Consider the following 14731-nt stretch of genomic DNA (forward strand, 5'->3'; position numbering starts at 1 on the left):
ACAAAGATTGAAATTAATTTCATATTTCTGAGAGCAACGACGATTGAACTTGTTTCCATGGCTAACTAAGTGAAATTAGTCAAGAAAGATAAGAATTGGCCATAACTCAGTAATTTTGTGAAAGAAACATATTATAGCTTATATCGCTGAAAAGCTTAAAAAATGACGCTGTTTATGAAGTCATGGCCAACTATGGTTTCTATTTAAAAAAACATATGTTTGTGTCATATGTCAAAAATGACAGGCTTTAGAAAAAATCGAAGAACACAATCTCATTAGGGATGTGAATATCTACAACTTTTATCTGAAAACTTTTTGTCTAAAATATATTATAATGGAATTGGGGACAATTTTTAAAATAGCCAAAATTTGTTTTTTTCGAAATATCTAGTAAGTCATGAACTTTTTCAAAAATCTGAAAGGCGCTTATTTATGAACCCATTCTTTCCCTATTTAACTGACTCTCTATCTCCAGTAGTTTCCGAGATACCCATAGAGAACATCGTAGGAAACTCACCCTATATAAAGTGGCAGAAAAAGAACAAAGGATTTGGCAAGAAGTAAAGCAACTAGTTTCCTTATGCTATGATGCTACTTCAATATGCGCTTTCAATTATTGATTATTAAAAACCGTCAAACATACTATTCGATTATAGTGTACTTTAAGTGCCTCAAGTGCCAGCTCACCAAGGGATAGATGGTAATGAAAAAGCAAAAGATCGAGCTTAAAAAAGGAGCAAACACCCTATTACTAACTGGACTAGAACTGTTCTGCTTCCCAAGTGGAAATCAACTTAAAGCGGAACTCAAGACCCTGGAAAACTCCATCCGTAACCTGGAATTGTAATCCTCCAACGGTCTAAGATACTCAAAGAAATTTCTCAGAACTTACAACCGAGAAAAATGAAAGATTTTCCTTGATTTAAGTAAGATCAATTTTCGGATTGTCACAGGATTCTTAACAGGACACTGACCCCTAAATGAACACCTCTGTAGATTGAAGCTCAGAAAGAACGGCAAATGCAGATTCTCTGGAGAAAATGAGGAAACACCAGAACACCTCATTACTGAGTGCGCCGAGACGACAACCATTCGTGCCATTCACTTTGGTACAACTGATATCGGAGATGAAGAACTAACCTCTGTAAACCGACTCAGATCATGGCTTTTATCAAAGCTGTTACTCCTCTGCTATTTTTGGAAAACAACCAGCTATTTTTAGCAAACTGTTATTTTTGAATAAAATACCCGATCTTTAATCTAACAGAAGATAGCAAATCTGCAATAATAAACCCCAAATGAACTGTTTTGTTTGAGTGACATCAAGACCAGGAAATTATATACAGTAGGTCATCAATCCACCACAAAGATAGAGACGTCATTAACGCCGACAGTCGAGGCGGGATAAATTACCGATATCTCCACTAATTAGGCTAATATTATTGTTATTATAATTACACACGCTCGATATCACAGCTATCCCAAAACATGTCAAACCCATCCCTTCTCCCCCTGCTGTAATTAAAAGCTTTCCACACCGAACTATATCGGCCTCTCATTTTCCATTTCTATCCCGCTTTACGGCCAAGACACCGCCGCCGGGGGGCCGATTAGTCGCTTTGCAAGGGGGCGGCATCCCCCCGCTCACGCTAATTAAACGACGACCGGCGGTGCGCTTTCACCGCCGCCGCTGAATAAGTGCCTTTGTTGTCCGAAATCGCGACCGGTTAATTTCCCCTCGCTTATTACGAATCATATTCGTAATTAGGGAGCGAACCTCGAACTCGCGCCGCCCCCTTTTAACCACCCCGACCAATAGGGCTCCTTTCCGATGCAGCTTCCGTCCAATAGGGACGGTTTTGGCGCGGCGCAGCTTCCCGATCCGCCCGAATCTCCGTACCAGATCTCGTCCGGCGATCAGTGCTCTCGCATCGCGCTTAAGCATGTCCTGAGGCTCGCGGGACAAGATGACAATGTTAACGATGGAGCGCGCTGCAGTTACCTGTCCGCAAAAAGAACCATACGCTCGGATACCGGACGATTTACACGATACGGATGACGTTCGGTCGGAGGATGACGACGAGGAACTGACAGTTGATGTAGAGCATGACGATAACGCTTTGTGTCCGGTTGACTTGACGCGTAGGGAAAAATTCCCGGAACCCGGTGGTGATTTCACGGTGGCTTTCAATGAGGATTTGAAGCGGTCGGACAGTGTCTGTAGTGAGGGGAGCAGGAGCAGGAGTCCGAGGGACCACAGTCCGTCGGTGGTACCACACCAGAACCGACGGCTAGCGTTCTCGGTGGAGAATATTTTAGATCCGAACAAGTTCACAGGAAGGCAGGCGATGTTCGGTGACAGGCTGTGCTGTTGGAAGCCGCTGGAAACGTCTAGGGATTCGCCGGATTTTGATGGCAGTGAGACAGGTTGGTATCTGTTTTGATATTCGTAGTTTTTGTAGTGCAATAATTAAGTAGTCCTATAAAACTACAAATAAAACAAAGAATTAAAAAAAAGATATTTTAGGGAAAAAAAGATATTTATAAATAACTTGTCTTAGATCTACATAATATGTACTTTGCCGTACAAGAATTTCGAAGTATTTAAAAGGATTTTTTCATTCATGTCAGAAAAAATGACAAAAATCTCTATCTACATAATATGCAGTTAATATTTAATACTACCCAATTTAGAATATACCCAAATAACAGCATATGTTTTGTATTAAAAATATAGGTAAACGAAGCATCGTTAAAATAGTAAGCAATTATTTATTGAGAGAAAAATAGGCAGATTATTTACATTAACCGTCATATTTGGCACAGTTATAGTGCACTCACGATATGAGCTACTAAAAAACTACAATTTTTCAGTATTTTTATCGTAGAAAAAAACATACATCCTTCTGATCTTCCGGCTATTTATTTAGATCAAATCCTGAAGCGACTTCTTCTGTGGAATTCCAATTTGCTTAATTTACTGTATATTACCACTACATTTAAGACAAATCTAACATCACTTTATATGTTGAAATCCATCAAATCGTTTGAGCTACAGTACATGCCGAAGAAATATAATAGAAAAAAAATATATATAGAAATATACAAGTCTGTCGAATGAGCCAGGCCAAATTTTCACAGATGACATCTAAAAAATGCCAGAAAGTGACATTTACCGGTGAATTAAAATATCAGACACAACCTTCACTCTCATGGATCTTCTCGTTCAATAGACTATACATACATAGAATGGAAAAGGAGAAGAACAAGACGAACATAATTTGAACTATTCAAAATTTCATCTAGTAGTATTCCAAATTAGAAACATGAACGCCCTAAGCCATAATCCGTAAAAAGTAGTCACCGGTGGAAAGAAAGAAAGTAGTAGACCACCGTAGAAAGAAAAACATACATTCTTCTGATCTTCCGGCTGTTTATTTAGACCAAATCCTGAAGCGACTTCTTCTGTGGAATTCCAATTTGCTTAATTTACTGTAAACATATATAGAAATATACAAGTCTGTCGAATGAGCCAGGCCAAATTTTCACAGATGACATCTGTGCAAAAATGCCAGAAAACAACATTTACCTGTGAATTAAAATAACAGACACAACCTTCACTGTCATGGATCTTCTGGTTCAACAGACTATACATACATAGAATGGAAAAGTAGAAGAACAAGATGAACATAATTTGGACTATTCAAAATTTGTCATGTATATGTAATATTCCAAATTAGAAACATGAACGCCCTAAGCCATAATCCGTAAAAACTAGATATACTTTATCATATAAAAAGCATGATACCTAATCAAAATAAATTTAAAAACAGTGCTCTCGCATCACCTAAGCAGGTCCTGAGGCTCGCGGGACAACATGGCAAAGTTAACGATGAAGCGCGCTGCAGTTACCTATCCGCAAAGGGAATCTTACGCTCGGATACCGGACGATTTGCACGATACGGATGACGTTCGGTCGGAGGATGACGACGAGGAACTGACAGTTGATGTGGAACATGACGATAACGCTTTGTGTCCGGTTGATTACACGGTGGTGATTTCACGGTGGCTTTCAATGAGTATCCGAAGCGGTCGGACAGTGTCTGTAGCCTTTAGTGAGGGGAGCAGGAGCAGGAGTGCAAGGGAGTTCTTTTCTGATCTCTAGGTTACAATTCATCATCTCCAGTCTTATCCATTTCAAAAAGTCTATTAACTCGGATACTGAACCCTCCATATATTAATAAAGAACCGTACATTTGGCAGACTATCGCACTAACATAAAATATGTTCTGCCAGTTCTTCTTCTAACAAAATCTGCACATTGCTTCGTCCGGCAATTACATTTCAGATGCATATTGAGCTGTTAGCTAACCCATTACAGTTTGAATAACTTTTCTGTCTTTGCTTATCAAGTCTGCCGTAAATTTTAGCAATTTCTACTATGAACTTTTCTCAATGAACATCTCAGTAGATTGAAACTAAGAACGGCGAATACAGATTGTGTGGGGGAAAATGGAAAAACATCAGAACACCTTATCACTACCATTAACTCCTTATCCGTGCCATTAACTTTAGTGCGGCTGATGTCGGAGATGGAGAGCTGGCCTCTGTGAAGCCGTCTCAGATACTGGCTTTTGTCAAAGCCCAGAGATGATGGGTTATAACTCGAGAAAGGGGGACGCACAATAGATCTGTAAGGTCGTGGTGTTTTACCCCCCTCTCATACATTCTACATAAACTTGACGCCATGCCCTTGTACCTATATAGACTGATGTATCATTGCTACGTTCTCTCTATCAATTTAGAGCACATACATAATCCTATATTAGCCTGGAATTGAGTTCTGTGTAATCGTTTACCTTTGGCACTGGCTTAGCTATCTGTAGTATTTCTTCCAGGCAATAATGAATTGCTATTATTTTCGCTTGAAACGTTGTGATATCCTTGGATAGGATTACGGGGAATGGCTACATTTTCTGACGTTGTTAATCCATCTGTATACCACCAGGCTTGAACACCGTTTTTTACTCTTCCCGACCTGCTCTATTTATTTTAAATTTAATGTTGAAGTTATCCCTTATCTCTTTTGTATTTATTGGTATTCTCATCACTTCGTCTGTCTGCTTTTAGCACGTCGATTTGCTTCAGATTTTCCACACTATGCGTCTGGCTTATGTGCTGCTGACTATGAATTATTAACCTGTACAGGACAGATCTGGCATTAAGCTTCATTCAGAACCTCGCAATTAGTGGAATAAATTACCCATATAGCACGTCCAAATGAAATTACGTTTCTACAAGGGAGACACATGAGAAACAACATATGTTAAAGTGAACCTAAGTGTTCATCTAGTTCTAACATACACATGAGATACACGCAGGTTTATATTGATAGAATTGTGCGATACAGTGCTTACTAGTTGTATCCAGTATGCACTCAAGATTCTAAAGAGTTTTTTGTAACGTAACAAATAATTATTAAAATGATGAAATCTGACGTCGGTATATGAGACATACAATGTATAAGTCATATGTGTGTGTGATACTTCGTATCATAGTTGTGCCTATAGTACACACCTTGTAAAAATGTGACGTATACACATAATATAAATATCTATATAGACACTTTGTAATAGTGTACTGTTGTGTCTACATTCTAGCATGAAATGAAGGTGTGCGCATGCGCGGATAGCCTCACCGTAGACACACCGACCTAGCGTATCTTACGTGTCTTCTCTCCTTTCTCCTTTCTAGGAGTGCATGGTATGTGTTTAGCAGCCATTACTGTTTTATCATTCTAAGCTCTATATAAATGTTCTGTTTTTGTGTAGTTTAAAAGAGATTTTAAGGTAAGTACAAGTTTTTAATTACCTTGTTACACCTTCCTAAGAGTATTATTAATATTATAGCAGCGACTCTTCCCTTACTCGATACCCAATTTACCAAATTTTGACTTCAATGAATGAAAACTCCAAATATTCTCGTATAATGATAAAGGGGTTAGCTGAGTTAGCTCTGCAATATAATTTTTTTTAAATTTGGAAATAATAAAAATCTAAATGGACCAGAGAAAGAAAGATTTAAACACTTCAAAGAACTTCTTACACTGATATTCGGTCAGTTATTGATGGATCAATATACAGATATGTTTAATATTCAATAATCAGTTTCATATAAAATTTAAGGGTGAGATTGTTAATCTGGAAATAAAATACAACAAAGTCCAACAGAGTGCTCGATGAATGAGTATGCTAATAAACCAACTGCTTGGAGGGAAAAGAAGAGAAAAAAATGACTAAACGAGGTCCACCAAATCGTGGCGATATACCAGTGTTTACCATTTTAGTATGTTGTTATACTAGGTACTTATATTTTTAATACATTTTGATACAAATTCTGTTCTTTTACAGTGTTTTCTTACTTCTGGTTTCTGCAGTGTAAATAATTATTGTTATTGTGTTATTTGCGCTATTGCGTTCCATGATATAAAGAAATAATATAAGAATTTTATTTTTTAACCACTTAATCCATTTTATGGAAGAAAAATGGTACATTTAATACAAAACGAAAATGGAACAATTTTAAGGCTACTTCTCTTGAACTTACAATCGAGATACTTTTGGAAAATACAAAGTTTTGCCTTCGTAATTTTCGTTCTAAAAAGATATAATTGGTATCATTGAATAAATATTTCTTAAAAAAAAACGAAAAGTTAGGCATCAAAACTTGTATTATTTCCTAAATTCGTTCATAAGAAGTATTTATCTAGCACAAGATGTATATACGAAGCAAAATACATACGTATACACGCGGTAGTCACAACTGCAATGTGTAAACATAGTTTAAACGTAATTCACAAGCACTGTGTATCCTACGGCACACTGTGTATCTCTTACTTTGTGTATACGTAAATGCTATACTGTGGCTACATTGTGAGGCGGACGTTTAACCTTTGTGCATACGTGTTGAACTACAATGTGTAAACGGAGCATATTTACATCGGGGGAATTGTGTCACCCTGTACTACATCTAATAATGTAAACACATCGTAAATGTGATTTGATGTACTGTATGGGTAGTAGTTTCAATTAGCGTAGAAGTTTCTTCCTTTAACTTCAATCTAAGCATTCAGAACGTCAAAATTTGTGGTAAACATTTTCAATTAGTAGAAAAAGTTATCAAATTTTTAACTTGTCCACTAATTATACTTCAAAATTTACGAGAAATGTCATTTTGGCCTTTGATTATCTTCCGCCAAGAGAAATTGTGGTTAGAAATCAAGAGTTTGTTTGTTTAGAATTGTTTTATAAGCTAAATATTAGGCTTTCTCTATGGATACAACTGACTAACGCAAGCTGTTGCTAAGATATTCTATTAATCTTAATTGTGTTTTTAAACATTGTGAATGATCATAAACTAAAAAGAATAATGTGTAGTTGTAACGATTAATTTATTCCACTAATTGCGGGGTTCTGAATGAAGCTTTAGATTGTAAAAAGCGAGTAAGTAAATCAATTTTAAATGAAAAAATATCATTTTAGCCATAGCCATTTAATGAATACAGACATACTATTAGAAATATTAAAACACAAAATTCTAAAAGTTACTGGTTTGTGGAAGTATGCTTTGGAATTAAATAAGACAATAGAAAATTTCACTAATGACTTATATTTAATTTACAATTATAAACAATCAATGTAATTGGCTGTGACAGTCTCGATTATATGAGATTAGATATGCAACTGGAATACTTAAGTGTTTCTGCTTCGGTTGGTTGGGAGAAAGGCCTCACCCTCTTCGCTGCACTCGTCTGCTGGTGGGTAGCGTGATTATCCGGCTAACGTTGGAGAGCTTGTGAGACTCCACCAGTCTCAGTGCGTGAGCTACTTATGGGGAGGATCAATTCTCGTATCTTCCTAGAAGATAACAAACAGCAGTATTCTACTCAACACAATTGATAAGTACCCAGTTTTGTGGTGGTGTTCTAAATTACCAATTGAACTGTCTGTTGGTTGCCAATGAAGGTACAATAAAATAACTTATGATTAAACAACATATTAGTGATTCAAATACACAATAATCAATATCTAAATCCAACTACTAATTATTATAATAAAAATTATAATTAAAATTTAAAAAAGAAAATAGGCAATGACAGTTTAAATTAAGTTATAATTGAAAAGATTCTCCAAATTATTTAAAGAATATAAAGAATATAAATATAGAATTATAAAAAAAAATATAAAAGAAAATATTTTGCTCTCTCTCTCTCTAGAAAATTCCAGACCACCACAATCACTTCGGTACGACTTGAAAAAAAAAATACATATTGTTACAGTAAATTATTTGATTTAATTTGTAGACACGTGTAAAAAGAATAAAAAAATATGTAAGATTAAAGAACTAGAAATGTATGAAAATTTAAATTAGAACAAAAGTTAATACTAAAATGCGATATTAAAAGATAAATTAAAAAACTAGATAGAAAGATAAAGGTAAATAGAAAGATAGAGATAAGATACGAAAAACGATAAATGCTCAAAAACTAAAAGAAAAGATATGTCACTCCAGGAACAAAGATAATGCATCCGCCAAATAAGATAAAGATAAGGTGAGGTAAATTTGGCAGATACGAGGTAAAGATACGTTCCCTAGAGTGACCCAAAAACAACAAAAAACAAAAATCTATCTGTCGAATGGCCTGCCAATAGACACTACCGCTACAGGGTCCAGATAAAACAAGAGTTGCCTTCTGGCAAGCAAGGATTCGTTAAAGGTGACATAAGTCGTATAATATAAATATTATAAAAAATCCTTACTTACCAGAGTCCCTCCTGGTTCGTCTCTGAGAGTACTCCTGCAGTGATTGATTCTATTCATGGCCCCTGAGATTGCTAAATCGAACACCTCTGCGGGTTCCTGTTCGACAGCTTGCGTCTCAGTACATAAGTAAGAAAGATAAAAATAATTAGTACTAAATAAAAGTTAAAGGTAAATTTAAAAGGAAAAATTTTTACAAAACTACCATACACGTGCTACTAAGATAAGAAGATAAAGAAATGATGATAAAAAAAATGAACTGTGAGATAAAAAGATAAAATAGAAAAAGGAATTTAAAGTTACAAGCTAATTAAATAATTAAATCAAATAATTAAATCATTAGATAGTAAAAAATGTTTAAAAAAATAAAACTAATAAATAATTTCCAAGTCGTACCTCGTGCCGGTGTCTGGAAAAAAACTAGGTGTTTAAGCAAAGAAGATCGAGATAAGAGAGAGAGTGATTTTCGCCAAAACAAGTCCCTTTATAGAATTCTCCCATTCATTTAGACATGCGTTAAGTACCAAATGTCAATATAAAAATTTATAATTAATAGTAAAAATAATAAATACGATAAAATTTCCTACATACCTTCAAAAAAATGTGTGTAACAATTGCATCTTAATTATTTAACACTAAACAAAATATTAATAATAAACCTTCGTTTTCATTAAAAATAAACAAATTATTATCGGTAACCCATAGGCAACCAGAAAATATATAAAATATTTAAACAATTTAAACTAACAACCATCGCTAGTGATGTGTACCACTATCGAGGTTCCGCAAAAAATCGATAATATATAAAAAAACGGATAAACGATATAAAAGGAAAAATGTAACGAAAATATTTTCGTTACAACAAACGTATAAAAACCGATTAGGAATATAAAACAAACATAACAATCAGTTATATAAAACGAAATCCATTCGACACGGACTCGATAACAATGTATAATCACCAACTAGCAATTCTATCCAAACATCCCCTATTACACCGCTCCCTTTTCTTTCTCGCATCCACCTACATCCGAAAAAAAGAGAGAGGACCCGATCAATTAAGGGGGCAAATCGCCCACGACAATATATCAATGTCGATGGGCCTTAGAGAGCGTCGCTGTAGTGCGACTCCCTCAATTTGTCGCTCCGATGACGGCCAAACTGGGCCCCTCATTCAAAATTAATTTGCTCGTAATGAGAACGGCAAGTGGATCGAGAATGGATGGATTATTCGTCGAAGGAAATGAGACAGGCGATCGGCGAGCAAATCTGGAACCGATTTAATTGCTCGCAGCGGCGCCTTGGTACGTAAATCCGTGGCGGAGCGAGACGAATAGTCAATTTTCATCCCCTTTGAATGGCAATGGTTTCTGAAAAAAAACAGCTCAAACAGTGCTTTATGTTTATTTTAAAATAATACCTCCTCAAACTCTATGCACTGGATCGAATCCAGGGCGGAATCAAGTTCAATGGAATCCCAATAAACAATATCAGATATGCCGATGATACGGTTATAATAGCCAACGATATACAAGAACTGCAAAGCATTATAGATTCCGTAGTCCACTATAGTGAGATGTTTGGACTGCATCTCAATGTCTCCAAGACCAAACTATTGGTCTTTTCTAAGACTCAATAAATGCACACCTGCGTGTCAAGGGACAAACAATCGAACAAGTGACCTCAATAAAGTATTTAGGAGCTAACATCAATAGTCAGTGCGACCCGAAAAGAGAAATATTTTCAAGAATTGAGCAAGCGAGAAAAATCTACGTGAGAATGAAATCATTTTTTACAAGACGAGACCTCAGTGTGGAACTCAGAACTCGAATGGCCAGATGCTACGTCTTCTTTATGTTACTTTATGGATGTGAGAGCTGGACACTGGATTCACAAACCGAAAAGAGAATAGAAGCCTTCGAAATGTATATATACAGACGGATGCTGCGAATCTCATAGGTACAAAGGATCACCAACGATGAAGTACTCCAGTGCATGCAGAAACAAAAAGAGATACTGAACACCATCAAGGAAAGAAAAATGCAATAACTGGGTCATGTGATGAGAGGTGGTAGATACGAAATACTGCGCCTCATAACAGAGGGCAAAGTGCAAGGGAAAAGATCAGTAGGAAGACGCCAGAACTCATGGCTAAAAGATGTGAGGAGATAGTTTGAACGCTCGTCTGCGGAAATCTTCCAGGCTGCAGTTTCCAGAGCCACAATTGACATTTGGATCGCCAACCTTCTGCAGGAGAGGGCGTGTTAAGAAGAAGAAACTCTATGTGCAGATTTGGTCATCGTAGAAGCATGGTCTGGATTTGAACGTGTGAAGCTTCCCACGCACTTGTGCGAAAAACCGGGCAATGGATTGAATCGAACAATATAATGCGGGTCCGCGGACTAATATGCGAAGCAACGTTGCTTGATTTTGCATGGTTTTGGTTTTTCACTGCGCTTCGTCACGTAACGCTTCGCATAAATGCGCGATATGCTTAAGACAGTGATGTGAGGTGATGGAGACAGCTTAGTGGAAAAGTAAATGCATTAAAAAGAGAAAAATATTTGGGTTGACAATTACAACTGCATTTCTGATAAGCGGTATTGCCGGATTTGCATCAAAATTTCAAACCGCCGAATTAAACTTGATTTTCATGCATCCGTTATCCGACGATACGATGATACGATATTAATTTTATTGGTTGAATTTAAAGACTTCGATTGGTTATAGAAACGGTTAACCAATCGAAGCCTATAAATTCAACCAATAAAACTAATATCATATCATCGTATCGTCGGACAACGGATGCATGAAAATCAAGCTTTAGGCGTTTACGAAAAATGTGTCCCAAGCTGGGACACCCTAGACGAATAGTCAATTTTCATCCCCTTTGAATGGCAATGGTTTCTGAAAAAAAAACAGCTAAAACTGTGCTTTATGTTTATTTTAAGATAATACCTCCTCAAACTCTATGTGCAGATGTGGTCATCGTAGAAGCGTTGTCTGGATTTTAACGTGTGAAGCTTACCACGCACTTGTGCGAAGCACCGCGCGCCGAAAAACCGGGCCTTGGATTAATTGTATGTAACATAATGCAGGTCCGCGGACTAATATGCGAAGCAACGTTGCTTGATTTTGCATGGTTTTGGTTTTTCGCTGCGCTTTGCATAAATGCGCGATTTGCTTAAGACAGTAATGTGAGGGTGGGATGATGGAGACAGCTTAATGGAAAAATAAACACAATATAAAACGTGAAAGACATTTGGGTTGACAATTACAACTACATTTCTTCTAAGCGGTAATGCCGGAGTTGCGTCAAAATTTCAAACCGCCCAATTAAACTTGATTTTCATGCATCCGTTATCCGACGATACGATGATACGATATTAATTTTATTGGTTGAATTTAAAGACTTCGATTGGTTATAGAAACGGTTAACCAATCGAAGCCTATAAATTCAACCAATAAAACTAATATCATATCATCGTATCGTCGGACAACGGATGCATGAAAATCAAGCTTTAGGCGTTTACGAAAAATGTGTTCCAAGCTGGGACACCCTGTATAACTAAATAATTATTAGGAGACGAATAGTCAATTTTCATCCCCTTTGAATTGCAATGGTTTCTGAAAAAAAAACAGCTTGAAACTGTGCTTTATGTTTATTTTAAGATAATACCTCCTCAAACTCTATGTGCAGATTTGGTCATCGTAGAAGCGTTGTCTGGATTTTAACGTGTGAAGCTTACCACGCACTTGTGCGAAGCACCGCGCGCCGAAAAACCGGGCCTTGGATTAATTGTATGTAATATAATGCAGGTCCGCGGACTTTTTCGCTGCGCTTTGCATAAATGCGCGATTTGCTTAAGACAGTAATGTGAGGGTGGGATGATGGAGACAGCTTAATGGAAAAATAAACGCAATATAAAAAGTGAAAGACATTTCGGTTGACAATTACAACTACATTTCTTCTAAGCGGTAATGCCGGAGTTGCGTCAAAATTTCAAACCGCCCAATTAAACTTGATTTTCATGCATCCGTTATCCGACGATACGATGATACGATATTAATTTTATTGGTTGAATTTATAGACTTCGATTGGTTAGAAACGGTTAGCCAATCGAAGCCTATAAATTCAACCAATAAAATTAATATCGTATCATCGTATCGTCGGACAACGGATGCATGAAAATCAAGCTTTAGGCGTTTACGAAAAATGTTGCATCTAGTGTTGGATCTTTAATTTCCACAATTAGTAAGTTATACAGGGTGTCCCAGGCTGAGCGTAAATTAGAAGTTTCTAGAGAACTACAATATCTAGATCAGAGATTTTTGGCACATCATTGTTTCACAACGAGATTTATGGATTAAAAATATTTTCAATATGGCGGCACTTCCGGAAATACCGGAAGTTGACAGCAACTTTCTTATTTTAAATGAAACCCCCATTTTTTATTACATACTTAAGTTCTCTACAAAATTGATGAATTTTGATATTAAACACTCTATACCTAACATTAATTGTTTTTGAGAAAAAAAAATATCTAAAATGTTTGAACGAAAAAAACTGCCTGTCAAAACTATGTGTACCTATAGCCTAAATGTCAAATTTAGTAATTACCACAGCCACTGTGCCACAAAGAGAAGACATGTGGCTACCTAAAAATTAAAATGTTCGAATGTCATATAATAGACCTTATTATAAATCATTTTTTTCAAATGGAAACCCATTTTTATTTTGTCTCTCTGTCTAGCAACTGGTCGTATATATTTTTCTCTAAAATATGCATTAAAATAAAGACCACGGAAATACAGTGACCAGGGCTAGTATACGGTCAACAAAATTGAATTTTATATTCTCACACTATTCATAATCATCATTAACCAACTATATAAACTCACCGGCAAAAAAACCGGCCACTAAAAACTAGTCCCAATTTCAAAGTTGGATTTCTCGCGAACCACTCAATTGTAAATTAATTCCTTCTTAACGGATGCTACGTCAGAAATTTTTATTCTGAATTTATTTTAAGCATATACAGGGAATAAAAATAAGACAAAGTTTTTTGTCCGAACTTTGTAACACGCTGTAGGTTGCAGCAGCTGTAGTAGCTATTGCTAAATCAAATCAATTGTAGCCTCATCTTTTATGAGCATTTTGTTTTTTTAATCACGAGATTATCTCTATTTGTATTGAAGATACGCTGCTTTAATACGAACGTCTCGGAAAAATGCTTCGCAGGCAGAAAGTTTCATGTGTAAATAATCAAGGCAACGAACGGTTGTCAAATTAAAAAATGCCATTATCTGTGACGGATGTTGCTCGTATTGTGGCTTTAATTGAGGATGGCCGAAGTCAACGTTATGTGTCCGATACCCTGGATATACCTTGAACAACAGTCCAGGATGCCTGGAATCGGTATAAGGAAACGGGAAATTTCACCAGTCGAGTGGGTTCCAGAAGAAAACGGGAGACAAATGCAATTGACGGCCGCTTTATTGTCCTGAATACTTTACGAAATCGTAGAAAACGTTTCAGAATCAACATCTGCTACAAGCCGTGCGTAGAACTCAAGTCAGTGAGAAAACAATCCGACGAAGACTAAAAGAAAACAGTTTGTCTGCAAGAAGGCCTGCCACAGGACCATAGCTAATTCCAAGATATCGTCGAGCACGTCTTCAGTTTGCGCGTTTACATGTGAATTGAGTTATTGAGCAATGGACTAAACTCCTTTTCACGGATGAATTGCGGTTTTGCCTGCGAAGCATTTTTCCAAAAAAAAATGCTCACAAAAGATAAGGCTACAATGTGATTTGATTTAGCAATAGCTACTACAACTGCCTCAGCCTACAGGGTGTTACAAAGTTCGGGCAAAAAACTATGCTCAAAATAAATTCGGAATAAAAATTT

General features: G+C 36.5%; 1 protein-coding gene across 1 annotated transcript in view; it reads left to right on the top strand.

Moving 5' to 3' along the window:
• The first annotated feature begins 1971 nt into the window (after positions 1 to 1971).
• The window catches only part of LOC115884353 (homeobox protein slou), a 32266-nt gene continuing 19506 nt past the window's right edge, over positions 1972 to 14731 (top strand). The window contains exon 1 of the mRNA XM_030902911.1: positions 1972 to 2427. Coding sequence (XP_030758771.1) covers positions 1974 to 2427 — 454 coding nt within the window. The 5' untranslated portion in view covers positions 1972 to 1973. The remainder of the gene's footprint in view (positions 2428 to 14731) is intronic.

This window comes from Sitophilus oryzae, unplaced genomic scaffold, assembly GCF_002938485.1.
Source record: "Sitophilus oryzae breed Bouriz unplaced genomic scaffold, Soryzae_2.0 scaffold_227_pilon_pilon, whole genome shotgun sequence".
Classification (NCBI taxonomy): Eukaryota; Metazoa; Arthropoda; class Insecta; order Coleoptera; family Curculionidae; genus Sitophilus; species Sitophilus oryzae.